Here is a 12,515-nt window from a genome sequence, read left to right on the forward strand (position 1 = left end):
TAAAAAATGTACCTCACCTTAATCCACTTGTTCGCGCAGCACAGCTTCTCTTCTGTCTTCATCTTTGCTGTGCAGTAGGAAAAGGACCTGTGGTGACGTCACAGCGCTCATCACATGGTCCGTCACATGATCCATCACCATGGTAAAAGATCATGTGATGAGCGCAGTGACGTCATCAAAGGTTCTTTTCCTCACAGATGAAGACAGAAGAGAAGCCGGGCTGCGCGAAGAAGTGGATTAAGGGGAGCAAAATTATTTTTTTTTAACCCCTCCAGCCCTATTGTACTATGCATTCTGTATTAAGAATGCTATTTTCCCTTATAACCATGTTATAAGGGAAAATAATACAATCTACACCACACCTAACCCAAACCCGAACTTCTGTGAAGAAGTCCGGGTTTGGGTACCAAACATGCCAATTTTTCTCACGTGTGTGCAAAACGCATTACAATGTTTTGCACTCGCGTGGAAAAATCGGGAATGTTCCCGCAACGCACCCGCATCTTTTCCCACAACGCCCGTGTGAAACCAGCCTTAGAGTTAGAGGCCTTTCACAAGTCAGTGATTGTGAGCCAAACCAGGATTGGAGCCTACACAGAGATAAGGTCTAAGGAAAAGATCTGCACCTAGTTTTGGCTCAAAATCACTGATGGAAATTACTGACCGAACACTGACTGTGTGAATAATGTCTCACATAGCATTATAAATCAATATAATGCGATGCGATCCTATCAGTGCTACGTAGGTCAGGACGGGAGCTCTCGCAGACACACGCTGCAAGTTAAACCAGCCTTATACCACAGTCCAAGAAAACCACTTGAAACATCTGCCATTTGGACTTCTGAAACTTTTTTATTTGTGATCATGGGTTTTGACATTGAATATTTTCCACACTCTACTAAATTGTTTGCTTCAGTTTAGTAGTTTTCCAATCCTAGATTGCATGGATCATATTCATACTCAATTTATTTTGCAAAAATGTTGTTCTAGTAATTTGGTCAGAACATGTTCTTCATAGGATAAAGCAAGCATGGACACTGTCTAGATGTATGTCTTAATCAGGAATGTTTATACATCATGTTCAAGATTCAGAATTTGAATCCCTTCATATTCATTAAACACATTCATTAAGCCAGTAATGATTAAGCATCATCTGCATGGGACACCCCTATGTGTTGCATTGGGATGACAATAGAGGTATATATGGGAAACCTAAGAGACATAAGAAGTTAGACTGAGGATCACACAAGTTGTATTCAAGGTGCTGGGAGGATGATGCTGCTTGGCCAACACTGGTTGTGATATGTAGTAGCTTGCTCCATTCGACTGTGTCAGTACACCTGGAAGTGAGCAGATGTGGAGCCATCCTTCCATAAGCGAAGCGTTTCCACAGCTACAGAACGGCAGAGGGGACAAGTTTTCTCTCTGTCAAACCACAGACACAGGCACTCTTCACAAAACACGTGCTAAGAGATAGGAAGAAGAAAAACAGAACAAAAATCTTCATAAAAGATAATTTACAAACTATGAGTAGTCTAGGTAACAATAAAGAAAATAATCATATAATCACACCTCTGGCGGTGACTTACCTGAGAATTGAAGGATCAGGCTTATTAAAATGGAACAACCCCTATTCTTATCACCACTAAAATCTTCCATCGGGGAGAGCTGTGAGACCCCCCTACAAATTAAATGGTCACTCAGTCCCTGTCACAATAAGGTGGGTATACAAGAATACAACTAGGCCTGGGGCCGGGATAAGGGATCAGGTCACCTCCTATTGCATCCCCAATCCTCGCCCTAACTCCTCACTGTATGAGCAGACCTGGATAGTAGGATGGCTCATACCCAGGAAACCTAGGACCCTGAGTCGCCCTGATAATCCCTCAAAATAGGGAAAGGGCTGAGACGACCTGTTCATCCCAGACACGGATGAACAGGAGTCTCACCCGGGCTAGATGCAGGAAAAGGCATGCAGTGCACAGCTACTGCATCTGCAGGTAAGAGCCCAGAAATAACTTGCACTTTCCTGCCGCGGCAACAATGAAGAACGGACTCCCATGCGGACAGGATGCATGGCGGCCCCAGCAGAACTGCACGCTGACTCTGGGGAACCCTAACACCCCCTTCCGGAGGTACAATACACAGGGGAAATGTCTAGTAACCATGCTGGATAACAACACATGGAACACCAAAAAAGACATTACAACACATCCAAAACATAAACCCACACCAAACATGTAAGGAAGGGTACAGAACAGAGGGAACAAAGGGAAGACATCATGGTGACATCGCTAAAGACCTTGATGTTCCACAAGGAGGCCCACATGGACAGGTGAAACATCCAGAGAGGAGCAAAGTTCCTTCTCCTACAAAGGCAGACAAACAACTGACCTCAAGCTCACAACTCCAACATAAGAAGAGCCATGAGGCCACACCCAGCTCCACCTTGCACAGACCTTAACCCCGTACACACCAAAATGGGAAGGAACACCAGACTAAAACACCACATTGCCACCGGCAACAAGCATGCACGGCACAAGTGTCACGGTCCACTACCACCAAACCATGACACAGCCGTGACAGTCCCACCAAAATCAGCATCCAATGTGTATGATCAGCTTAATACTATCATTTTAGCATATGCTGCCTCTGAGACCCACTAAAGATATCATATTATACTATCTCACTGTCCTCATATACAAAAAGTCGGGAGTAAAAAACCTATTAGATTGAGCGAGTATCATTTGGTATAAAAGTCTGAATTTGGGAAATTATCATTACATGTAATAATAGTCTGCTGCGAACAAACAAAAAGTGATAAATTGTTTGCTTTCCATGGATTGGATGAATCTACCTGACTGAATGGTTATCATTAGTCGCCCCCAAATCCCCTCGGCTAATCAGAAATCTGCCAGTCATTAGCAGTGTAAATGCTATAAGGGCGAAGAAGCAATGATCACCGTAATGAGCAAACAGCCAAAAAAGAATAATCTCAGCCCAGATCAAGGCAGAGCTCGATTTAAAGAGGACCTTTCATCTGGTAAAACATTGTGAACTAAGTATCATGCTTTAAGTATTTGGGTATCCATATATCTCCGAGAATCCGAGACTTTGGGCGCCTTAACTTTGACCCGTTGGTTATCAAATTTCGTAATAAGACTAAGGCATGGTGTAAACTATATCTGTCGGTGGCGGGAAGAGCTAATCTCATTAAAATGGTGTTGATGCCCCAGCTACTCTATGTTCTACATAACTCCCCGGTCTGGCTGTCAAAATCCAAATTTGTTCCTATCAATGCTACTTTCAGGGAGCTCATATGGCGGAAGGGGCAACTGAGAACTAAGCTTGAAACGTTGCAATATCCTAAAACAGAAGGGGGCCTTGCAGTGCCAAACCCCTGGGTGTACTTCCTGGCTGCACAATGCCAACATTTTAAGGGGTGGATGGAACTGGAGTCGAGTGAGATGTCGTGTCAGTTGTTTAAACATTGCTTGTCCTCTAATGACCTACTGCTGATCCTTGAGACTAGGGGGGCTGGAAAGAGTGGTCCGATGGGCGATTTGGGACACATGATGCAGTCCGTATGGAATAAGGTCAAGCTCCTGAGGGGGGTTTTCGGCAATACGGAATATACTCCACTGTGGGGCAATCCTGTGCTGCCGGAATTCCTCTCCCTGTCTGAGTTTGGGGCATGGAAAAGGAAGGGTATTCTGAGGTTGGGCCATCTTTTGGAGGAAAAGAAGTTCATGTCATTTGCCAGATTTCAAGAGAAGTATGATCTGCCTAGAACTCACTTTTATAAGTACCTTCAGGTGAGACATGCATACAACTCCACATTTAAAGGTACGACTATGGTGGCTGGGAGAGATGCTGCATTGCACCAGATTCTGTCCAGGGGGGCGAGGAGAGGTATGATTTCCTGTATATACAAGCTGCTGCTTGATAAGTTTCTAATGTCGCATCCACTTACGGCTAAAAGTAAATGGGAGAAAGATGTTGGCGAATTAACTGATGACCAATGGTCTGACATACTGGAGGAGATACCTCTCTCTTCCTTGAGTGAAGGACGTAAACTCTCGCAGCTGTTTATTGTCCATAGGGTCTACAAAACACTGTTTCTTTTGTTCCGTATAGGGTTCAGACCTACGGATGAGTGTCCAAGATGCTCTGTGGTGTCTGCAGATTTGTTGCATATGATGTGGACGTGCGAGAGGTTAGGGAGATACTGGGAATTGGTACGTCAGACAACACAGGAAGTTTACAAAGTACAAATACCCTCTGACCCGAAAGTGTATGTGTTAGGATATGTCTCTGAATTGGCCACTGGGCAGGTGCATAAAATAGCTATAGGGAGAATGTTATATGTCGCTAGGAAGTTAATCGCCCTACATTGGATACAGACAGCGCCGCCAACCCTAGGCGAATTCCTAAGTGCGGTTGACACAATGCTGAGTTATGAACGGATGGTGTACCAGAAGCGTGGATGCCCAGCGAAATTTGAAAAATTGTGGGATCCATGGCTGTCGTTTCGACGTCTGAATAGAAATGTTTAACAATGTGCCTTTGTATTTTGTAGGTTAGGGTGGGGTGGGAAGGTTGGATTGAAACTGGATTAATACACATAGTTTGGTGTCCTTTTCGTTATTAGTCCTATGGACAATATGTCTCTATGTCATCCTTGTATGTATTGTGATAAAACGTGTATTTACACTGTAAAATGTTCAATAAAAATGATCTGATTTTAAAAAAAAGTATCATGACATATACAGCGGTGCCCAGGGATCTCACTGCACTTACTATTATCCCTGGGCGCCGCTCCGTTCTCCCGTTATGCCCTCCGGTATGTTTGGGGACTTGGTTATAGTAAGAGGAGACTGCCCTTGAAAAAATCTCCCAGGCTGTGAGCTCTGCGCTGCGATTGGCCAGCGCTACAGCCTGGGAGAAGAAGACGCCCAGGAGAATAAGGGCAGTCTCCTCCTACTATAACCAAGTCACCGAAGATACCGAAGGGCATAGCGGGAGAACGGAGCGGCGCCCAGGGATAATAGTAAGTGCAGTGAGATCCCTGGGCGCCGCTGTATATATCATGATACTTAGTTCACAATGTTTTGCCAGATGAAAGGTCCTCTTTAACTTAAGACATTTTGTTCCGGAATATCAATCTTCATGGAGCAACTATGAAAAACATTTCAGAAAATGGCAGTCTGAAATGAGTGTGGCTGTGTACACCTTTGGGGGCAATTTTTTTTATTATTTCATTGTACTTATTATGCTAAAAATTATTTTTTAAATTGGTCTTTATTACAAATACGGCGTCCTTTTTTCTGTACAGAGCTGACATGCTCTAGAAGCACCCTTTGGATTTTATATATTTTGCGTCAGACCAGGAGCAGACAGACTCCTTATCTCTACTCTGACATTATAAACACTTATTATAGCTCAGTTCTTATCTTATTATGACCTCTCAGTAGTTTAGGAGATAAAGTTTATTAGATGACCGGCACAAAGTGAAAATACCAGTCACACAGTTAGAAAAACTGTGAATCCTTTGTGACAGACCATTTCAATATTTTTAATAAAGGCCAATTGGAAAATAATTTTTAGCCAAAAATGAGTAACATGCAATCATAAAAAAAATTGCCTCCAAAGGTGTACAAAGCTTTTATGGCACAAAGCGGGGTCCAATAGCTCTCGATGTAGATTATCTTGAGAGTATTACCTGACATATTAAGATAATGGGATCTTTAAAATCTGCCTGACAAATGGCGCATATATCCCCTGCTTCACTGCACTGCTGGCTGCTGGCACGGACACCATACTTCTGTAAAGAGAGATCGGTAAAAGAACATGCAGACAAAAGTTAATGAATATTCACATTAATACATTGTCATTAGCAAATATGCTTACTATGAAACGCACATCCTCCATAATATTACAGGGATTCCATTACATACTAAACCCTATTGAGCACAAGCCACAATACGCCAAGTCAGCACTGCATAGTACAAAAGATAATAGCCTATCATCCTTATGAAATCAACTACTTTGTCCCCTTCACTAAGTCTGGTGATCTGGTTTTGTGTCCCTCTGGTGTAGTTACAAAACCCTGGAGGGAAACTGATGCCCAAACTGGATCCATGCTTCCCCATGGAAGATGTTTTGGCAACCGACGGCACAAAATGTTTACCTGCGCAGAACAGAAAAATCCAGTGCAGAAAATATTATCCAGCTCAGGTAGAAGACAACTGTGTGGATATAACTGATATACAGAAGAAATAAAGTCTACACACCCCTGTTAAAATTTCAGGTTTCTGTGCTGTAAAAAAATGAGACAAAGATAAATCATTTCAAAACCTTTTCCAACTTTAATGTGACATATAAACTGTACCACTCAATTGAAAAACAAACTGAAATATTTTAGGTGAAGGGAAGAAAACAAAAAAAACTAAAATAATGTGGTTGCATTAGTGTGCACACCCTCTTATAACTGGGGATGTAGCTGTGTTCAGAATTAGGCTTCATTCACACAGTCAGTGTTTGGTCAGTTATTTCTATCAGTGATTTTGAGCCAAAACCAGGTGCGGGTCTTTCCCTTATACCTTATGTCTGTGGAGGCTCCACTTCTGGTTTTGGCTCACAATCACTGATGGACATCACTGACCAAACACTGTGTGAATGAGGCCTTAAGCAACCACATTCAAAATCATGTTAAATAGGAGTCAGCATACAGCTGCCATCATTTAAAGTGCCTCTAATTAACCCCAAATAAAGTTCAACTGCTCTAGTTGTTCTTCCCTGAAATTTTCTTAGTCGCATCCCACAGCAAAAGCCATGATCCACAGGGAGCTTCCAAAGCATCAGAGGGTTCTCATTGTTAAAAGGTATCAGTCAGGAGAAGGGTACAAAAGAATTTCCAAGGCATTAGATATACCATGGAACACAGTGAAGACAGTCATCATCAAGTGGAGAAAATATGGCACAACAGTGACATTACCAAGAACTGGACGTCCCTCCAAAATTGATGAAAAGACGAGAAGAAAACTGGTCTGGGAGGCTACCAAGAGGCCTACAGCAACAATAAAGGAGCTGCAGGAATATCTGGCAAGTACTGGCTGTGTGGTACATGTGACAACAATCTCCCGTATTCTTCACATGTCTGGGCTATGGGGTAGAGTGGCAAGACGAAAGCCTTTTCTTACGAAGAAAAACATCCAAGCCAGGCTACATTTTGCAAAAACACATCTGAAGTCTCCCAAAAGCATGTGGGAAAAGGTGTTATGGTCTGATGAAACCAAGGTTGAACTTTTTGGCCATAATTCCAAAAGATATGTTTGGCGCAAAACACTGTACATCATCAAAAGAACACCATACCCACAGTGAAGCATGGTGGTGGCAGCATCATGCTTTGGGGCTGTTTTTCTTCAGCTGGAACTGGGGCCTTAGGTAAGCTAGAGGGAATTATGAACAGTTCCAAATACCTGTCAATATTGGCACAAAACCTTCAGGCTTCTGCTAGAAAGCTGAACATGAAGAGGAACTTCATTTTTCAGCATGACAATGACCCAAAGCATACATCCAAATCAACAAAGGAATGGCTTCACCAGAAGAAGATTAAAGTTTTAGAATGGCCCAGCCAGAGCCCAGACCTGAATCCGATTGAAAATCTGTGGGGTGATCTGAAGAGGGCTGTGCACAGGAGATGCCCTCGCAATCTAACAGATGTGGAGTGTTTTTGCAAAGCAGAGTGGGCAAATCTTGCCATGTCAAAATGTGCCATGCTGATAGACTCATACCCAAAAAAACAGAATGCTGTAATAAAATCAAAAGGTGCTTCAACAAAGTATTAGTTTAAGGGTGTGCACACTTATGCAACCATATTATTTTATTTTTATATTTTTTCGTCCCTCTACCTAAAAGAATTCAGTTTGTTTTTCAATTGAGTGGTACAGTTTATAGGTCACATTAAAGGTGGAAAACGTTCTGAAATGATTTATCTTTGTCTCATTTTTTTTTACAGTACAGAAACCTGACATTTTAACAGGGGTGTGTAGACTTTTTATATCCACTGTATGTGAATCAAGCCCAAGTTCTTGTGATATTAGTGTCTAACCACATACAGAAAAAGCTTCATTACTGTAGAATCACACAGGTTTAAACTCAGTCTTTACGTCATTGATAAACCCTACATAAAGTACAGCAGAGTGACGTTTGTCAGATGTAGCAAAGTGGACTTTGTAATTACAGCAAGAGATGCAGCCAGGGTTTAATGGCAAATACAGTTTTATTGTAGTATCCAACTAGGACATTACTAGTGGATTACTGGTTAATATTTAGTGCTGTTTAATATGACTTAACACACATCTACATTTACAAGAGAATACCCTACTGTTTCACTGTTTGCCTTTACTATGTCTTTAAATACATCTTGGGTGTGTATTGTGGTGGCTGAAGCAGGTTTCTACTGAATCTCTGAGATGGGCAGCACGGTGGCTCAGTGGTTACTACTGGTACCTTGCAGCACTGGTGTCCTAGGTTAGAAACCTGCATGGAGTTTGTATGTTATATACTCTTGGTACCCCAGTTTCCTCCCACACTCCAACATACTAATAGGGAACTTAGCTTGTAAGCCCCATTGGGGAGAGCTTGATGCTAATATAGGGCTGCGGAATATAGCAGCGTTATATACAAGTGCATAAAATAAAATAAAAAATTCTGGAAGGAAGCAGTATCTATGCTTGTGCCTCCTTGCCAGTGGGTGCAGTTGTGTTCAGTCTAAGGAGGATGTATCTGTGAGAAGAAGGCACAAGTCACAGTCTTGGACTAGGTCTTAGGGACCTTTTACATGCATAAATGATCTGGCAGATTACTGGGAACTAAGCAGATGTTCCCGATACCTGTCAGATCAGCAGAGATGAGAGCTGCATTTATATGTAGCAATCACCTCCACTGTGTGAGGACAAGCGATCGATATAGCGATCGCTTGTCCACACAGAAAATCATTGTTACAGCGCAGCAGATTGTTGTTTTGACTGAACAATCTGCTGCATAGGATCACCCAATAAACGGGTGTTCATCGGGTGATTGCTGGCACCTTTCACACAAGCAGAATATTGGAAACAAGGGTTTATACAAACGCCTATCCCAAATAATTTGCCTTATAATCAGTCCATGTAAAAAGACCTTAAAGGCTATGTACAGTCGTGGCCAAAAGTTTTGAGAATTACATAAATATTGGAAATTGGAAAAGTTGCTGCTTAAGTTTTTATAATAGCAATTTGCATATACTCCAGAATGTTATGTAGAGTGATCAGATGAATTGCATAGTCCTTCTTTGCCATGAAAATTAACTTAATCCCATAAAAACCTTTCCACTGCATTTCATTGCTGTCATTAAAGGACCTGCTGAGATCATTTCAGTAATCGTCTTGTTAACTCAGGTGACAATGTTGACGAGCACAAGGCTGGAGATCATTATGTCAGGCTGATTGGGTTAAAATGGCAGACTTGACATGTTAAAAGGAGGGTGATGCTTGAAATAATTGTTCTTCCATTGTTAACCATGGTGACCTGCAAAGAAACGCGTGCAGCCATCATTGCGTTGCATACAAATGGCTTCACAGGCAAGGATATTGTGGCTACTAAGATTGCACCTCAATCAACAATTTATAGGATCATCAAGAACTTTAAGGAAAGAGGTTCAATTCTTGTTAAGAAGGCTTTAGGGCGTCCAAGAAAGTCTAGCAAGCGCAAGGATCGTCTCCTAAAGAGGATTCAGCTGCGGGATTGGAGTGCCACCAGTGCAGAGCTTGCTCAGGAATGGCAGCAGGCAGGTGTGAGCGCATCTGCACGCACAGTGAGGCCAAGACTTTTGGAAGATGGCCTGGTGTCAAGAAGGGCAGCAAAAAAGCCACTTCTCTCCAAAAAAAACATGAGGGACAGATTGATCTTCTGCAGAAAGTATGGTGAATGGACTGCTGAGGACTGGGGCAAAGTCATGTTCTCCGATGAAGCCTCTTTCCGATTGTTTGGGGCATCTGGAAAAAGGCTTGTCCGGAGAAGAAAAGGTGAGCGCTACCATCAGTCCTCTGTCATGCCAACAGTAAAGCATCCTGAGACCATTCATGTGTGGGGTTGCTTCTCATCCAAGGGAGTGGTCTCACTCACAATTTTGCCCAAAAACACAGCCATGAATAAAGAATGGTACCAAAACACCCTCCAACAGCAACTTCTTCCAACAATCCAACAGTTTGGTGAAGAACAATGCATTTTCCAGCACGATGGAGCACCGTGCCATAAGGCAAAAATGATAACTAAGTGGCTCGGGGACCAAAACGTTGACATTTTGGGTCAATGGCCTGGAAACTCCCCAGATCTTAATCCCATTGAGAACTTGTGGTCAATCCTCAAGAGGTGGGTGGACAAACAAAAACCCCCTAATTCTGACAAACTCCAAGAAGTGATTATGAAAGAATGGGTTGCTATCAGTCAGGAATTGGCCCAGAAGTTGATTAAGAGCATGCCCAGTCGAATTGCAGAGGTCCTGAAAAAGAAGGGCCAACACTGCAAATACTGACTCTTTGCATAAATGTCATGTAATGTATGTAAACGTATGAAGTGCATGTAATTATATTTCACTACATCACAGAAACAACTGAAACAAAGATCTAAAAGCAGTTTAGCAGCAAACTTTGTGAAAACTAATATTTGTGTCATTCTCAAAACTTTTGGCCACGACTGTACACCTTAGGTGGCAATTTTTTAAAATTATTGCATTATACTTATTTTGAGCTAAAAATAATTTTCTCAATTGGTCTTTATTAACAATATGGAATCCTTTTTTCTGTACAGAGCTGACATGCTCTACTAGCTGTCTGTGGATTTTTTTGTCCTTTCCGTCATCTGAGAAGCAGACGGACTCCTTATTTCTGCTCTCTGACATTAGAAAACCCTTTATAGCTCAGTTCTTATCTTACTTATAAGGATGTGGCTTAAATAAGTGTTTATGACCTCTCAGTAGTTTAGAAATCAGGGTAATTAGATGACCGGCACAAAGTGAAAGTGAAAGTACCAGTCACACAGTTAGAAAAACAGTTAACCTTTTGTGACTGAACAGCTCAATATTTTTAATAAAGGCCAATTGAAAATATGATTTTTAGCCAAAAATAAGTAAAATGCAATCATAAAAAAAAATGACTCCAAATGTGTACATAGCCTTTAAGCCCTTCTGGCCTGGCCTTGCCATTTATGCAGCTGACCTGACCTGAGAGGAGTACAGGGTATAGATTCTGAGAAGAACACTTCAGTTATGAGCCTCATAACGTGGCCCTAGACTTCCAGCCTGGTCTAGTATCTTTTGCAGCTGTCATCCTGCTTGTGATTAGGAGTTCTCCACCATTAAGACATTTGTACATCCACAAGTTGGGAACTGCATAGCAAGGAAATTGCTATCTGAGGAACCGTATTTAAAGAAATAAATGGCTGCATCTAGAGGACATTGAGAAGTGGAAAAATTTGCTCCAGTCAAGCCAGACCATTGTTGGGAATCTGCCTCGTAAAACTGTGTACCTCCATCTTGTTTGGATGTGTTCTGCAACTTGCTGCCAAAAAACCCCCCTCAAATACTTGTATAACTGCATCTCAGTCTCCTGCCTATCAATTTGCACACAAACACTGAGGGCACCCACCTTCCACAAGCCAAGAGATGCTACACAGGGTGTAACTTGGGGGAACTAATACTCCCACCATCCCAAGTGTGACCCCGTCATCACTGCACCAGACCTAGGATTGAGGGAGGGAACTGTGCTATTGTAAACACCATGACTACCACCTACATCCTGTCTACTACTTCTCCCATCTTCCCCACATTATTACAAATGTAAATGGATTAGTTAAAACTTATGGTAAGAAATCCTCTGAAGAGCAGAGATTCCAAAGTGTCCCTGGCTGTCTTAAGAGGTATTCTCCCACCATAAGATCACTGGGATATACCAGTACTTCATGATCAATGGGGAGCTAACCATGGGGGCACCGTTCAATTCCTAGAACTAATGGGCTGAAGCCCTAATGGCATTTTTCCTGCATGGCATCTGGATGAGAGCACGATTGTAAGGGGAAAATCTGTGAGATCCAGGAGATCCATCAGGAAGCGAAGGCATATCCTAACAATATGACACCATACAATGGGTTTTTACCTTTAAAGGTCTTGTCCCAAGACTAACACTTATCCCCAATCCACAGGATATGGGATATGCATCTGATCGGCAGGGTAACCAACAATTGAACAGTTGCCATTCAGATACTTATCCCCTATACCAGTGGTGGCGAACCTATGGCACGGGTGCCAGAGGCGGCACTCTGAGCCCTCTCTGTGGGCACCCACACCCTGGAAAAAGTCTGAGTGTACCAATATGCCTTAGACCTTTCCTGCCATTCATCAGCGCAGGACGCACCATGAACAGCACAGGCAGCGCACTGAATGTAGCCAGGCTATTATAGCTACTACATGATAAAGT

At 42.4% G+C, this 12,515-nt stretch overlaps 1 protein-coding gene across 1 annotated transcript in view; it reads right to left on the reverse strand.

Annotated features, from left to right (window-relative positions):
• Nucleotides 1-839: 839 nt before the first annotated feature.
• Nucleotides 840-12,515, reverse strand: part of RNFT2 (ring finger protein, transmembrane 2) — a 92,546-nt gene continuing 80,870 nt past the window's right edge. Inside the window, exons 9-10 of the mRNA XM_040416038.1 lie at nt 5,723-5,824; nt 840-1,466 (exon numbers count right to left, since the gene is read on the reverse strand). Coding sequence (XP_040271972.1) covers nt 1,332-1,466; nt 5,723-5,824 — 237 coding nt within the window. The 3' untranslated portion in view covers nt 840-1,331. The remainder of the gene's footprint in view (nt 1,467-5,722; nt 5,825-12,515) is intronic.

This window comes from Bufo bufo, chromosome 2 (assembly GCF_905171765.1).
Source record: "Bufo bufo chromosome 2, aBufBuf1.1, whole genome shotgun sequence".
Lineage (NCBI taxonomy): Eukaryota > Metazoa > Chordata > Amphibia > Anura > Bufonidae > Bufo > Bufo bufo.